At 38.5% G+C, this 14,423-nt stretch overlaps 1 protein-coding gene across 4 annotated transcripts in view; it reads right to left on the bottom strand.

Moving 5' to 3' along the window:
* Positions 1-14,423, bottom strand: part of NTRK2 (neurotrophic receptor tyrosine kinase 2) — a 231,456-nt gene that overhangs the window by 138,079 nt on the left and 78,954 nt on the right. For 3 of the 4 annotated variants that reach the window (XM_089494558.1, XM_089494559.1, XM_089494556.1), the window contains 3 exons: positions 9,746-9,796; positions 7,023-7,055; positions 695-798 (listed from right to left, as the gene is read on the bottom strand). In XM_089494558.1, coding sequence (XP_089350684.1) covers positions 695-798; positions 7,023-7,055; positions 9,746-9,796 — 188 coding nt within the window. The remainder of the gene's footprint in view (positions 1-694; positions 799-7,022; positions 7,056-9,745; positions 9,797-14,423) is intronic. The other variant, XM_089494557.1, reaches the window with a different exon arrangement.

The following is a 14,423-nucleotide window of genomic DNA, read 5'->3' as shown; positions in this document are numbered from 1 at the left end:
ACAAGAACAAGAAGAATTCAGGCAATAGGAAGGTCTGTTTTATGTTATATGTGTTTTAGAATAGGAAATTGTTAACTGGTAATTTGTTGATGTTGATATTATGTTTGTTTGTCTTTCTTTGTTCCGTTTCGTGGTTCTGATGTTTGTTGATATGATGTACCACATAAAAATATATTAAAAAAAAAAAAAGAATACTACCAATGTAACATAACAATGGGGATACATATTAGTTTTGCTTGCTCATATCTTAATTTTTAAAAAATCTTAAGTTGTTACCATGCTAAATATAAATTTGCAGATTTTTGTAAATTCATATAAAAATGTGAAATGAAATTCCTACTTATCTCCATTCTCCACGTACCTCCAATAGAATATGTGAGTGCCTTTTTTCACACCACAGAAAATTAACCAAAATATTTGGGGCTGTAAATGGGAGCTTCATAGATTCAGCTTGGAAGCCACAATTAAGTAAGGTCAGATTAATAGTAAAGTATGCAAATTGTGGTCTGTCTAGAATACATCCTTTCTATACTTCTTTCAAAAAGCAATTTTTCACATTATATAAATGCTAGCTAAAAATCCTGGGGTATGAGGAAGGTATTGTCTAGTTACAAATTAAAATATTACAAACTAAGCCGATCCCTAGTAAGAAGGTCTGCTGACATTACAACCTGGAAACTATGTATATACTTACAGTGATGCTATCTTCATTATCTTTATTTGATACATCCGTAGAAGTAACCGTATTACTATTATTTGTAGTGTCTTCGAAATCATTTGTTGTTGTTCCATAATCCTCTAAAAGAAAAAATGCACTATTAACTTCCCTGACATTGTGGTCTCTACTAAAAGCAACTAACACAGTAAAATAAAATTTCTAGATTTTGTAGGTTCTTTGATTCAGCTTTATCTCTTTGATTTGTTTGCTAAACACCAAAAAACCAAGGACTGTTTACTCCGGACTTCTACAACAAAGCTCTGTGCTTTTAAAAGTAGCTTCTACTCATTAAATTCAATACTCTCTTCCTTAATTAGATTAACAATCTAGGAAAGCATTAATGCACATTGTAATACTCAAAGGCACTATAAATATAAGCTTTTACTATTATCCATACAGCACTATCAATGTTTATGGCACATTCAGGGACAGAAATTTTGAGGGGGGTTGAGTATAATAAGCAGAGTCAGCACGCTTAAATGAATAGCAAGTGAAGTGTAATACTTGCAAATGCTTTGTTAAATAGCTTAGGTTGATAAAGATGAATATTTTTCTGCACCTTAAAAATAAATATGTGCACTGGTAGACCAAAGACAGTCCACTGAGATCAATGCCCAGCCTGTAACTGTTTTCCAAGATGAAATCAAAGGGACATTGGGTTGAAAAGCCCTCCACACCTCCTCTGTGGCTATGTGCCACAGAAAAACACAAGCCAATAACATAATTCAGACTAACATAGATGGGAAGACAGATCCATGATCTAAACATTCATAATTTATATTTCAGGGAGAAAGAAACAAGCAAGACAATGGTAGCATCAAATTTCTTTTCATATACTTACAGTGCAAACCTAAGCATGTTTACTCAGAAGTAAATCTCACTTGAATTTATTGAGATTTATTCTGTAATAAGTATGGTAAGGATTGCAATACAAGTAATTGTGAATGAAGTTTAAGGGGATTAAATCAAAGTCTTTATCAATAAATGGAGTTTGATATTTTATATTTAAAGAGAGAAGGACTAGTTGTCATAAGTATTCTAGGAAGGGGGTAAAGTTAAAGATGAGCTTTAAGAAAACTGTAAAACTCATTTTGAATGAAAGAAATACAGCTGGCCTTTGGCATTTGCTGGGGTTTGGTTCCAGGATGCCCCAAAATCCATAGGCAGATACCAAAATCTGTGGATACCAAAATCCATGGATGCTCAAGCCCCATTATACACTGTCACCACTCCTTTCTCGTGGAATTGAGGTCTGTGGTCTTGGATATTCACAGAGTGGCAACCTCTGTTATTGTCAATGGGGTGTACCCCTATGGTGTGCACCTTGTGCATGCTCGTGAGCACATGCCCCATTCAATCATATGGGCTTGAATATTGGCGAGTCTCTGTTTTCGTGGGGTAGTGGTGGAATGGATCCCCTGCAAAAACGGAAGGCTGACTCAAAATGACACAGTAAAATGGTGTGCTATACAAAAAATGGCAAAATCAAGGTTTACTTTTTCAATTAAAAAAATATATTTTCAAGCCATGGATGATGGCATCCACGTATGCAGAATCCATGCATATGGAGGGGCAACTGTATATGCAAATAATTATTGGGAAACACTTTGCTAGGAACACAAGCAAAAGAATGCCTACTCTTATTTTTGCCTACTCTATTCCCATGATAAATTCTAATACTTTTTGGTAAGTGGGGAGAAACTGAACTTCCTAAAGATTTTAACAGTTCATTATATCAAAACTATGGCAGGTTACAGACCGCCCGTTTGGGGCGGCCTGCACCCGCCCCTTTCCCCAGTGTATCGAGGCCTCAGCTGCCAGAACGGCAGCCTCCGAGGCCCCGATCCGCCGCTTTCCAGGCCGCGGGGAAGCGGCAAAAGGCCGCTTCCCCGTGGCCTGGAAAGGGGTGTCCTTGGGGCTTGAAGCCCCAAGGACACCCGGTGGCAGCGGGAAGGAGGAGAAAGGGGCCGCTTGGCCCCTTTCTCCTCTGCGTCGCTGGTGCAGCCGTCGCTGGTGCAGCAAACTGCAAAAGGAGCTCCGTTTCGGAGCTCCTTTTTGCGCCGCGGAAAGGGCGCTCTAGGCGCCCTCGCACGGCGCAATGACATAACATCCGCGCCGCCTCATTTGGAGGCGGCGTGGTCGTGACGTCGTCATGGCGGCCCCCGTGTGGAACGGGCGCCACCATTTTGTACGTGCTGAGCACGTACTAGGGTTGGGGGCATCCGGAAGGGACGCCCCTTTCTAACCCTAGTACGTGCTGAGCACGTACTTTTAGGCGCGTCTGTAACACACCTAAGGTAGCCAGAATGAAACCTAGAAAGGGCTCCTGTATCTTTAATGGCTCTGTAGAAGCAAGTGCTCCTTGTTACTTGGTTGCACAAAAAGCAACACCTGCTGAAATTCACTCTTCTAGATGACCATTAAAGGTTCAAGAGAAAATATTCCTCTGCAGTATTCTCTGCATACCTGAATGCTGCTTACAAACTGAATGTCCTGAAATATTATGGAGGAATTATTCTGTGGAGCAAAATAGTGGGGGTGGAGGGCTTGCACAGAGACTGTTTTCTGTGGGGAGGGGATCTACATGATTTTGTACAACCCTCCCCCTCCAAACTTGTGTTTTTCTCTACAGAATAATTCCTCTACAAATACTTCAAGACATTCTAACACCAGCAGAAAATTGCCCAAAATTGTACCTCTTCTATTCCCCTTAACGTGGGTGCGAAGCAAATGGGGCAGAAGGAGCGTCCAGAAGCCGCTCCCGCCCCTATTGCTGTGCAAGTGTCGTAACTAGATGCCACAGTGCTGAGGGCAGCCACTACTGCAGTCCTGAATGGTCCGCGAAAAGGAGTGGTAAGAAACCACTCCTTTTGCTGCCAGGTTTGTGCCGTGTTAAGAGGCCCTAGTGCAGCCTCCACACAGTCTCTGTGAGATCCAGGGGCATGCATCATTTGCACACCCAGCAACCAGGTCGGCCTAACAGCAGCCCTTTGGGACCATCTATTTGAGGTCAAGGTTATCTAATTGTTGGGAACCCCAGTTTTCAACCTGGGAATCAATAATTATGAATATGTTCCCCATCTCAAATGCTGATATCCTTCTAGTGTTTTAAAATATACATGCAAGATGACCAATCAAAGCACTTAAAAAGGTATATGATGGGGTATTCAGTTTGTAAGCCAATTTTCTTGAATGCAGTCAAATATATAAATCAGAGTGTACATTAAGTTTCACTGGCACATTACTGGAGTAGAAGCCACATGTTACTAACAAGCTAAAAAAACCCATTCAAACTGCCATTTGACAACTAGTCACTAGTATATACAGTACAATCACAAAATATGAGACTTGAGGAGAAATATCTGATTAAATGGCTTTAGGGATTTGGAAACTTAGAAATAAATGATTATAAAGCAGAATGTTAAATATAACATAAAACATTTAAGAGGAATATTTATTTTCACATTGTTGTCAGGTGATTCCATACAAAGTGTTTTCTGTTTGCCTCTTTTAAACTGCACAACTGGACTGAATTTTTATATGCTTCACAGAGTTAATTTTTATGCTTTGTTTTGGAAAAAATGATGTAATCATCTCTAAGTCTAGAAACAGGCCAGGCAAAAGAGAGAGAGGGGGGGGGGATTTAATGGTACAAACTCATTTTGTTTTAGTTCTATAGAATTAAATTGTTTTTGTTCCATAGAATTGAGCCACTTTGTACTCCAGTCCACTCAGTTAATTAACAATATGCTAAAAGCCAAGAATAAATAATATCACTCCCTCACATGTATAAGATTTAGGATAAAATCATAACAATTTATGTTAGGTAATTTTATTCAAACCAAGGTTTGTTTGTTTTTCTCTTAAAGGAGACTGAACTACAACAACAAGCCACAACAGAAACATCGTTTAAGATGGACTTTTACAGATAAAAAGCATTGATTCTATTTACTTAATTCTATTTATTTAAAAATGTTGCTGTTTTTGTCTAATTGTGGTAGGATAGACTTTGAAGAATGCTAATTTGGAAATGGCTCTGGCTATAATCCTGGAACAATTAGGCCCTTCAGGGAAAGGTTTAAATGGTCTGCAGTGCAGGTTTGCAATCTTCAACCAGCACAGCTCTGTATAAAAATACTTCTTATTTTTGGATAATTAATGATATATGTTCAACATAATATATTTTTAAAAAATATTAATAATTACAGAAAGATACAATTTTAAAAAATAAAATAAAAATACTGCACTGTCCATCAAAAGAAAGAACAAAACAAAAGTAATATCTATTGATATTGACCACTGCTATCCTAACCCAAAGATGAACTGACTATAATAGCTACAGTCAGGGTGAGGACTAGGCAGATGCCTCTTGTATCAGTGGATTTACCTTGTGCTTGCTGAACTGCTTTTATGACAGATCCACATGCTTCTGCCAGTTTCTGAGAGATCAGCTAGCAGAAGGAGGATCTACCAGCAGAACTGCTCTTTACTGGTTCAACCAGCAGAAGAGCCAAAGGGGTAGGTAGAGTAAGGGAGAGAAAAGAAGTGGAGTTATACCAGCCACATACCTCTTCCAACCAAGGGATACCGCCACTATGCCAGCACAAAATTAGGCTGGGACCAGGTTAATCCTAAATAGTTTTGAACATCTCTAAGCTGAAGGGGTTTAGATTCAGTGCAGTTTAGTGTTGGATCAACAGACCTCACCCTCACCTTTCTTGGTGAGTTAGGATTGAAATATACATTTCTTATAAATACAGTAACGTGAATGTGGAGTTTTAAAGTTAATTGAATGCTATCTATTTCCTTAAATGAGCATTTCCATTAACAGGGCCAAACATACCTACTCAGAAATAAATTGCACTGAGTTCAGTGAGAGTTATTCTCAGATAAGTCTCAGTGTGACTGCAACTGTAGGACTAATTCCAGTGCACTGCTAGCAGAATGTTAAGAATTTTCATCCCATCCCATCTTTATATCCATTTATGCTACTTATATACTGGCTTTGGTTTGGAGGAGGGGGTCCCAGCACTCCAGGGCCAGTTTGGGGATGCACAGACAACTGAGGAGATGCCCCTTCCATTTCTAATGGATTCCACTCCTCCAACAGCAGAAGTCCATCTTCTACCCTAATTTTTAAATACCTAGAACAAAGCTAAAACTATAGCTAAAATTGTCTTTTAAAAATTGGAATTTGTTGTAAAGAAAAACAGGAAGTAAAGATTGTGAAGCACTTTGTAATTAATTCAAAAATGTATGAGTAACAGAAACAGTAATAATTTAACAATTTTACAATAACAAAAATACCAGTTCATTAGGCATTTCTCTATTCTTTGCTTCGCTTTGGTTGCCTACTCTATTCTGAACATAGGGTCAGCATATAAAGCCATGCTAACTAATGCAAATGTGTGAAACTTGGAATGGAGGGGAAACTATTTAAAAATAGTTTTTTTAAAAAATAAATGAAAAACATCTTTTAGATTTTTTAGGCTTAAATCTAAATAAATGCAACAGTTCATCTAAGAAACTTATAATAGCAGTCTTGTACAGTTATTCTATAAGAAATACAGTTGGCAATCACAAGAATATTAATAAAATAGCTTGAAACTCCTATCCATACAGTAGAATAATCTTTCTTGTAAAATCAGGGCACAGCAACTTCCTAAATCATTGGAGGAAAAATGGTGTTTGGGGGGAGGGGGGTTCAGTTTTATTAATGCTAAAGTGTGTCCATATAATTATCAATGTGGGAGCACATGTTTAAGTGGGTATATTATGCGTCAAACCAGACAATACATTGTAAGTGTTTCTTTTTTAATTCATAGAAAAGCATGTAGTATCCTGACTAAGTGCATTTTCCCTTTTTATCTTTGCATGGGGAGGAGGATTTGGTTTTTAAACTAGATGGATGGAGAAGGTTAACCTTATTTCACCCATACACCATGGGGCTGATGAGGGCTAGTATCCCAGTTATGAATAACAAAAAGAAAAAAAACCTATCCTTTCAGCTAGATATTTTTATTTTAATATATTATGTTGTTTAAGAGAAAATAAAGTCGTGGGGGGCATCTGTTGCATCCATTCCAATGGAAGAATTAAGTGCATGGAGAAGTCTTTCCCATTGAAATAAATCATACTTTAAAATGCTTAGCACTGACTGAATTATGTCTATAATGAGCATCTGTAGAGATGATAACACAGCTGACATTAAAAGTCCATCTTTCACGAGATTCAGTCAGTTAGTTGATTAGTTATCTTGCATTTAGGGTTCTATACACATTTAGAATAGAAAATAAAAATATACCACTGTAACCGGGATGATCATAGAATGGGCTACCTAAGGAAAAAAGAGAGAGAAAGGAGGTTATTAAGCAACAGATAAAGAGCTGAACTGCAAACAATACATTAACCTTTACACTTGTTATTACTTACAGCATCAAATTCTAGCCTAAATTTAATAGACTGTATACCAAATATTCTCAGATAAGTACAAAATGCCCTTTTTTGCTCTAAACCCAGCACAGCATATATAAGCACATGACACACAAGAGAACTCTCTTCTTTCACATTATGTCTTAGAAATAATCATAATAATATCTAGATTTCTCCTTTATTTCATGGACAACATGCAACATTGTCTGAATAGGCTTCCACTCAACATACAAGGATTTTCCTGTTCCAATGCTCTCAGAACAGACTTGGAAGGAACAGAGGGGTTACAGAAAGGAGGGTAGGAACAGTTCTGGTGAAGAATGTATTCAGTTAGTGGGAGGGATTCCTCTTAAATCTCTTATTGCACTCATAATAGTTTAACTCCATTATGTAGTTATTCAGGTTAGTGTTGTGGTTTTTAAGATCTATGTGAATTATTTTATTCTAAAAGCCTGTTTAAAGTCTCAAATTTCCCTATGAGAGCAAAAATATTCACAATTTTTGAGGTAATAAAAGCAGTAGTGATCAGCCCCCCCCCCCCCACTTTCCTCCCAGTGTACAAATAGGACTGAATGAACAATCCTATTGAGGAATTCTGTTTTGTGGTTAAATCAATATATAAGGAGTTAGGCGTGCTACCCTACTTCCTCCACTGTAGGTACGCAGATAAAAAAGTGATGGTGTTGAAGAAGAGACCTATCCATAGAAATACTCACTCTCAAAGTGCAGTATGATTTTCCAGGGACTTGACATGGAGAGAGAATGTCTTAATCAGACCAGTCACTTTTCATATGAGTAAAGAAGTGACAGACTAGTATATTCTCCTGCTCCTGTGCTGATTTATCTTTATAAGGCAGGTCCTGAACAGGACTGGTTTATTGTTTGTTTCTTACCACCTCCACCCCCCACCCGCCCCCCAGTGTCATTAAAATAATTTGTTTTAAAAATCCAGAACTAATATATATTTTTGCTGACAATAAAGTTTACAAAAATTAAGATAAAAGGAATCAAGACTTTAATGTTAGTACTGGAGTTGAACTCAAATCCCATCCATCACACCCACAATTTGCTCTCTTATGTGCTCTGTCATTATACAGAGGCAAGAGTCATAATTTACTGTTTCTATATTTCTTACAATAAGTATGTCTGCATAGTGACAGGAAAAGTAGTAATACACTGATAGTGGCTGATCTGTGCCTACCACATTCTCCTTCATCCCTGGAAACAGCTGATAAAGATTCCTTTCAGGGCTGGTAATCTTGAAAATAGAAGGGTAACCATTACATTGATGGTTTGAGTTATGTCTCTGATATAAATTGGGCCTTTTCTTATAAGAGATTGTATAGTAGTGTGATTTCTATCTGATCTTTTCACTTCAAACTGCTAGGCTTCATTGCAAAAACAATTATGTTACAACTGCTAATAGGCTAAGGCTTACAGAGGGGAGTAGCCACCATTTCTCCAGAAAATTAGCCAAATAAGATTAACAGTGAAGGTTTACATCAAGGAATTTCTCTTTCATATCTGTTTCCTGAGCTAAAAACAAAGAGAGAGAACAACTGACAAACATTTTTTTGGCCTGATATGCTTTCACATTTGTGCTCTTGGACAGTGGCACCATATATGCCACTTGTGCTATCTGGATTTTGCACAATCACTTGTTACACTCTCCATGATGGTTAACCAAGACTCACTAGGAAGACAGACGCTTGGAATGATACAACACAATCATGCTGGTGGCTGGCTGTTTTGAAATGTGTGGCCTAAGTGGAACTTCTAGCTTGACTTTCAAGTGTGTATGAGTAGATTTCCATAAAAACAAAAACAGCTAAAAACCAGTGAATTACAATTGCTGTCCTGGGATTATTGATCATTTATTTATTTAGATGAAAGTCCCTACAGATTTCAGCTGATAAATACATTAATTTAATCAGCAATACCCATAGACTCAGAATTCAAGTTTTAATTTGAACTGGTTTCTACCAAGGAGTTTTTAATATAAAAACTAACATCTATAGGGAATACCTATTAAATTACCAGGCTCATTGATAAAACCCAGAACAACTGGTTCCACTCATTATTGAATTTGTATTTTCAATATTTTTTAAAGCAAACCTAAAAACTGAATTTTCAAATATGACACAAAAGAACCTGGGCAACAAAATTAACTGGTCTACATTAGACGAAAGGCTGTGCAATACTTATTCTTTCTGAAGAGTTTTTAGGAGAAATTTACTGCTACCTGATAATTGTTCTAGAACTTGAGAAGACTGGAACATATTCCATCTATTTTGATTATCAAAATCAAGTATTTAAATGGATTGTATCCAGACTTAGCAATAGTAAAAGCAGACTCACTGAAGTCAGTGGGATCTCAGACAGTGGGTCATTCCAAATAAGAATAAACACAACCCAATATCTTTGCACTTTTCTCTGCTGATGGAAGGTAGACATGATATTTTACTGTCCCTCTAATAATTTTATTAGTTATTAGAAAAGTGTGTTTTATGGGGTGTAGAGAAAGCTGATACATTATAGGTCCCTGTGAATAAGTCTCCCATGATGAGCTTGACTGGGAAACTCTGGGGTGCCTACCTGTAAGATCTGTCTCATCTGATCTTGACACCCAGCAGTCCTCGTATGGCTCTGTGGAGGAAGAGCTCTGTGAGCTTGCTTATGAGACACTGTGGTGCCTACCTGTAAGACCTGTACTATCTGGGCTTGGGAAAGGGAGTGCTCTTGCAAGCTTTTTTGAGAAACCAGCAGCCCAATATCCTGTGATGAAGACCTCTGTGAGCTTGCTTGTGGTATTTCTCTGCACAATATCTTAACTTTCTTGAGAAGGAACACGGGGCTACAAGCTTGAAAAAGCTGTTGTCAAAGGATATCATCACTTGTTTGCTGACACTGAAGCCTTTGGTGCCAAATATAACACCCTGTAATTGTAGGATCACACCTTAAGGAGGAGCAACAGTGTATCAAGGCCAATGTGGAAACATACACCAGCAAACATACAGCTGCACTATGCCGCAGCAGTCTGTGTTATGATGCTTGGTATCCTTTATAGACCTGCGCTCCTAGGCCTGCTAATTAATCTTTGGAAGGTTCCCAATAGCAACCACAGCAGTCTGTAGCCCAAAGGCCAAGGTGACTTTTTCACTTCTGCTTTTGTTTTACTGTAGATTTAAAAACATCAAACTATATCCAGATAAGCTTAAAAAAGAATAACTGAAAAACTACTCAGCCTGGGATGGGAGACTGTGATACTGGAGAAGGAATTGGAGCCATGTTTACTCTTCCCCATCAACTCAGTCCACTTTCCCTTGCTAACATTTAAGTAGTTTATCCCAAAACCTCAGGCTCAGATCTGAAAAAGAAAAGGCACATTCTGTACCTTTAGACTATCCATCTCTTGGTATCAAGAGAAAACTACGTACTAGAATCTAGATCTTTTTTCATTTCAGTCCCAGATGGACTCCATCTAAGGCATCTCATATACTTGTTTGCTTTGAGGAGCTCTCCTCTTTGCAGCTTCTTAACACTGCTGTTTTTCTTAATGATTTTTGGTTGGTTTTATAGTTTGTTGTAGCCAATTTTCTCTAAAATTAATTTTACTCATCATGTCAAAGCCTTAAGAAATCTCCTGAAGAACTCAAACCAACTGTTGGCTTTTTCCCCACTGGTTCCCAAACTTGAGCCTTTTTTATAATGAAAGCAAATTGATCTTTTTGATCCTTAGTTACATTTTTAAGAATATCATAAACAGATAAGAGTTATTGGAATAATCCTCATGGCAAAGAATTGTAAGAACTGAAGGCAAACAACCTCAAAATGTTTTGTCCAAAAAGAGAATCCTCTTTTTTGGGTACATAAAGAGTCTGCTCACTAACCATCTGGGTGCCAAATGTGCCTCTGAGATTAATCAGGAAAAGAATTATTAAGGAAAGTGTGCCATGAATGTATTCTCTCTAACAGCAAATTTCTTGGTCCTGTTCCAATAATAAGAGTGAACAAACAGTGCAAGGAAACTGATGAAAACAAACAGGATTCTTCTGCCTACTTAGGAGAGTCTTGCACAAATCTAGACAAATATTACCGTATATACTCAACTTTAAGTCAACCTCATGTATATGTCAAGGGCAGGTTTTGGGGCCAAAATTATGGATTTTTATATGACCCATGAATAAGTTGAGGATAGAACATAGGGGCATGTAACAAAGGGATCTAAATGGCAAAGCAAAGGAAAACAATGCCAAAGAACTTACAAAATTCCAGCAGACTTAACTTTGAGTTCATTTTAAAGGCTGGATGGATGAGAGAATAGAGGGATGCCAGTGCTTCTAGCACAAAGTACACTCTTTCCTTTCACTACAAGATGTTCCCGTTTTAAAAAATTAGAGTGAAAGTATACCTATATTGACCCATGAATAAGTCAACTCAGGTTTTTTGGGTCACTTTTTAAACCTAAATTTCTAGACTTATACATGAGTATATACAGTACTTTTTTTAAAAAAAAAGCAAACAAGGGGGAGAAACAGATGGTCAAAAAGACCGAGCTTCCTGGTGGATGGGGGGCATGGCATTCAGATAGCAGCATGCCCCCAGTCTGCCAGGAAGCTGCACAGTTGACCACATATGCGACAGATCTACAGTGTTTCAGCCGCACAACATTTACACACACTGCACCAAAGAAACGCTGGAAAAACAGCACAGCAGCAGCAAAGGTGCACTTTCCCTGGAGCAAAAAGGAGTGCCTTTCTGCTACTCTTTCTTGCACCAGGAAAAGGCCAGGTTGGGGGCATGGCATGTAATTGCCATGGCCCCAACCTGGCAAGAAAAGGGATGGTGACAAGCCTCTCCTTACCCACCATCTGTTTAGCCCCAAAGAAGACAACAAAAACTCCTTCTCCAAACAAAGTCTATGTACTGTGAATGCACCAGGCAGTTAAAAGCCCTTGCAATAGCGAAGGCAGGAAAGGGAACTGGCCCCACGAAAGCTAATTTTCTTCCCCCTCTAAAAGAAAATGAAAGCTACTCCTCCACTAGAAAAGGGGTAACAGTTGCTAATTATGGGACAAAGTAAACAAGATGGACCCAGTAATGTAGTTGGAGGAAATGTAATCTTATCTTTGTTGTTGTCATATGCCTTCAAGTCATTTCCCATTTGTATATGATCAGGGCTATACACCACTTATGGCCACCTAAGGTCAACCTATCACATGGTTTTCTTGACAAGATTTGTTCAATGTGGGAGAGGGGTGCCTTTGCTGAGAGTGTGACATGAGGCTGAGAGTGTGACATGTCCACCTTGGCTTTAGACAACACCCTTCCTACTGTCTTTTCCCCTCAACGCCCACAGTTAAAACTGAATATGTCACCTCACCACCATACTTCAATTTTTGCATTTCTGTGGCTATTCACACAGTGTGATTATAAAGGTCTTTCTTGGGCACCAGTTCACACCATGCATCTGAGGAAGTAAACCAAGCCTAGGAGAGCATATGCTACAACTTCTTTCACTCAGTCTCAAAGGTACTATAAGATCAATTTGCAGACTGATATTGCAGACTAACATTGTTAAGTCTATGGACCTTACCACATTGCCCCCTGGGAACTGTTTAGAAGCATTCCTGAAAATCACCTCCTGTGGGACAGATCAGGAAAGCAATGGGAAATTCCGGAAGCAGCATTATGGCGTGTGGTAGAATGGGTGATAGCACCCATTCTGTTCTCTTCCTGCTCCCTTTCATCATGTCCTCATCACATCCCAGGGAGCAATGCGGTAAGGTCCTATTAATTCTATCTTTAGATGCATCTTGTATATTGCCTTGAGTCCAATGTTTGGAGGATCAAATTAAATAAGGTGCAGGACAGTCCTGAAGCGCTGTGCCGCCGCCGATTCTAGGGTTAGGGACTGTGCACCAACTGCACGATCCCTTACCCTAGCACGGCCCAGCAGTGGCCAAATGGTGGCATCCCATCTACATGTGCACCGCCATTTTGGCATAATGGACACGCAGCATCTGTACGTCGCCACACATTGTGTACGTAAGTTGGGTGCCGTAAAAAGAACCCAGAAGAACCAGGTTCTTGTTACTCCGGAGGGATGCCACGCCATTTGGCTGCTGCGGCGTCCCTCCGGAGGGAAACAGGCCGCCACTCCCAACATTGGACTCAAGGCAATGTCCCGGGCCTAAATTAAAACAAAGCAAAACAAAATAAGACCTCCTATATAGACTATCTAACATTAGAATGACTACTTACCTAAGTATTATGTATCTTTAGTGCATCTTAATTTTTACCATTTTCAAGGTGAATAGCAGCTATAAAGTAATGTAGTACAAGAGATTCATTTTAATGTCATGGAGGATATTCCTCTTCAACAAACCGCCAGCGTGATATTTATTGCTAGCACGTAGGCATGGAAATGAATATAATACCCGGGCGTGGGTCTAATCTTTATGCTTCATTGTGCACTATGTATAATTTACAATGACAATGCGGAACAACAATGGCCATCAAAGTCTTGTTAACATTACAAGACTGATCTGTATTTATTGTTAATAGCAACAGAAACTATGAATATAATCAGACCAGATTTTATCTTCTACACTCATCTTTCTAATGCAGGAAGTTGGAAAGAAAGTGGAAGACTGAACAATGTAGTCACAATATTCAAAGTTAAAAACTGTTTTGGAGGCTCCTCCACAACATGGCTTAATCCTATTGATTTTTTACAGAGCTTAGAAAAGTTATTTTTGGACCAGAAAAGTACATTTTCTTGGCTTTTTAATATTTGTTGATAGCTACAAAAGAAGTTTAGTTTTTGTCACATGAACTTTAGGCAGGTCTTGTCTAGCTAAGTCCCCACACAATGTAGATCTGCACAAGCAAGCTTCCAGGGTTTTAAGTATATAACTCTGGACGACCAAAGGTGCCAGCATTTTCTCCAGATTTTAACCAATTGGTGGCCATAACTGGCACGTTACGGTCTCTTAAAGTGTTCACAATGAGTATTATGTCATTCTACTATCACTATGCTTTTATGTTTATACTGACTATACACTAGAAAAGCAGAAACACACCTACCCAGTTTCCTACAGTTTAAAACTTCCTTATGATTTAAATGAAACACACTAGCATGTATAATGGTGAAGGAAGAGATGATAAAACTGGCATCACAGAATGAAGGAGCTTGTTTTAAGCAAAATCACAGGCAGTTGTAATAAACTGTTAAGCTAAAATCATGTAATCTAATCAGAAGAAATGTAAG

Source organism: Sceloporus occidentalis, unplaced genomic scaffold (assembly GCF_023333645.1).
Source record: "Sceloporus occidentalis isolate IW3139 unplaced genomic scaffold, rSceOcc1.0.p SCAF_73, whole genome shotgun sequence".
Classification (NCBI taxonomy): Eukaryota; Metazoa; Chordata; class Lepidosauria; order Squamata; family Phrynosomatidae; genus Sceloporus; species Sceloporus occidentalis.
The sequence above is the reverse complement of the archived record's forward strand: the minus strand, read 5'-3'. Positions and strand labels throughout refer to the sequence as shown.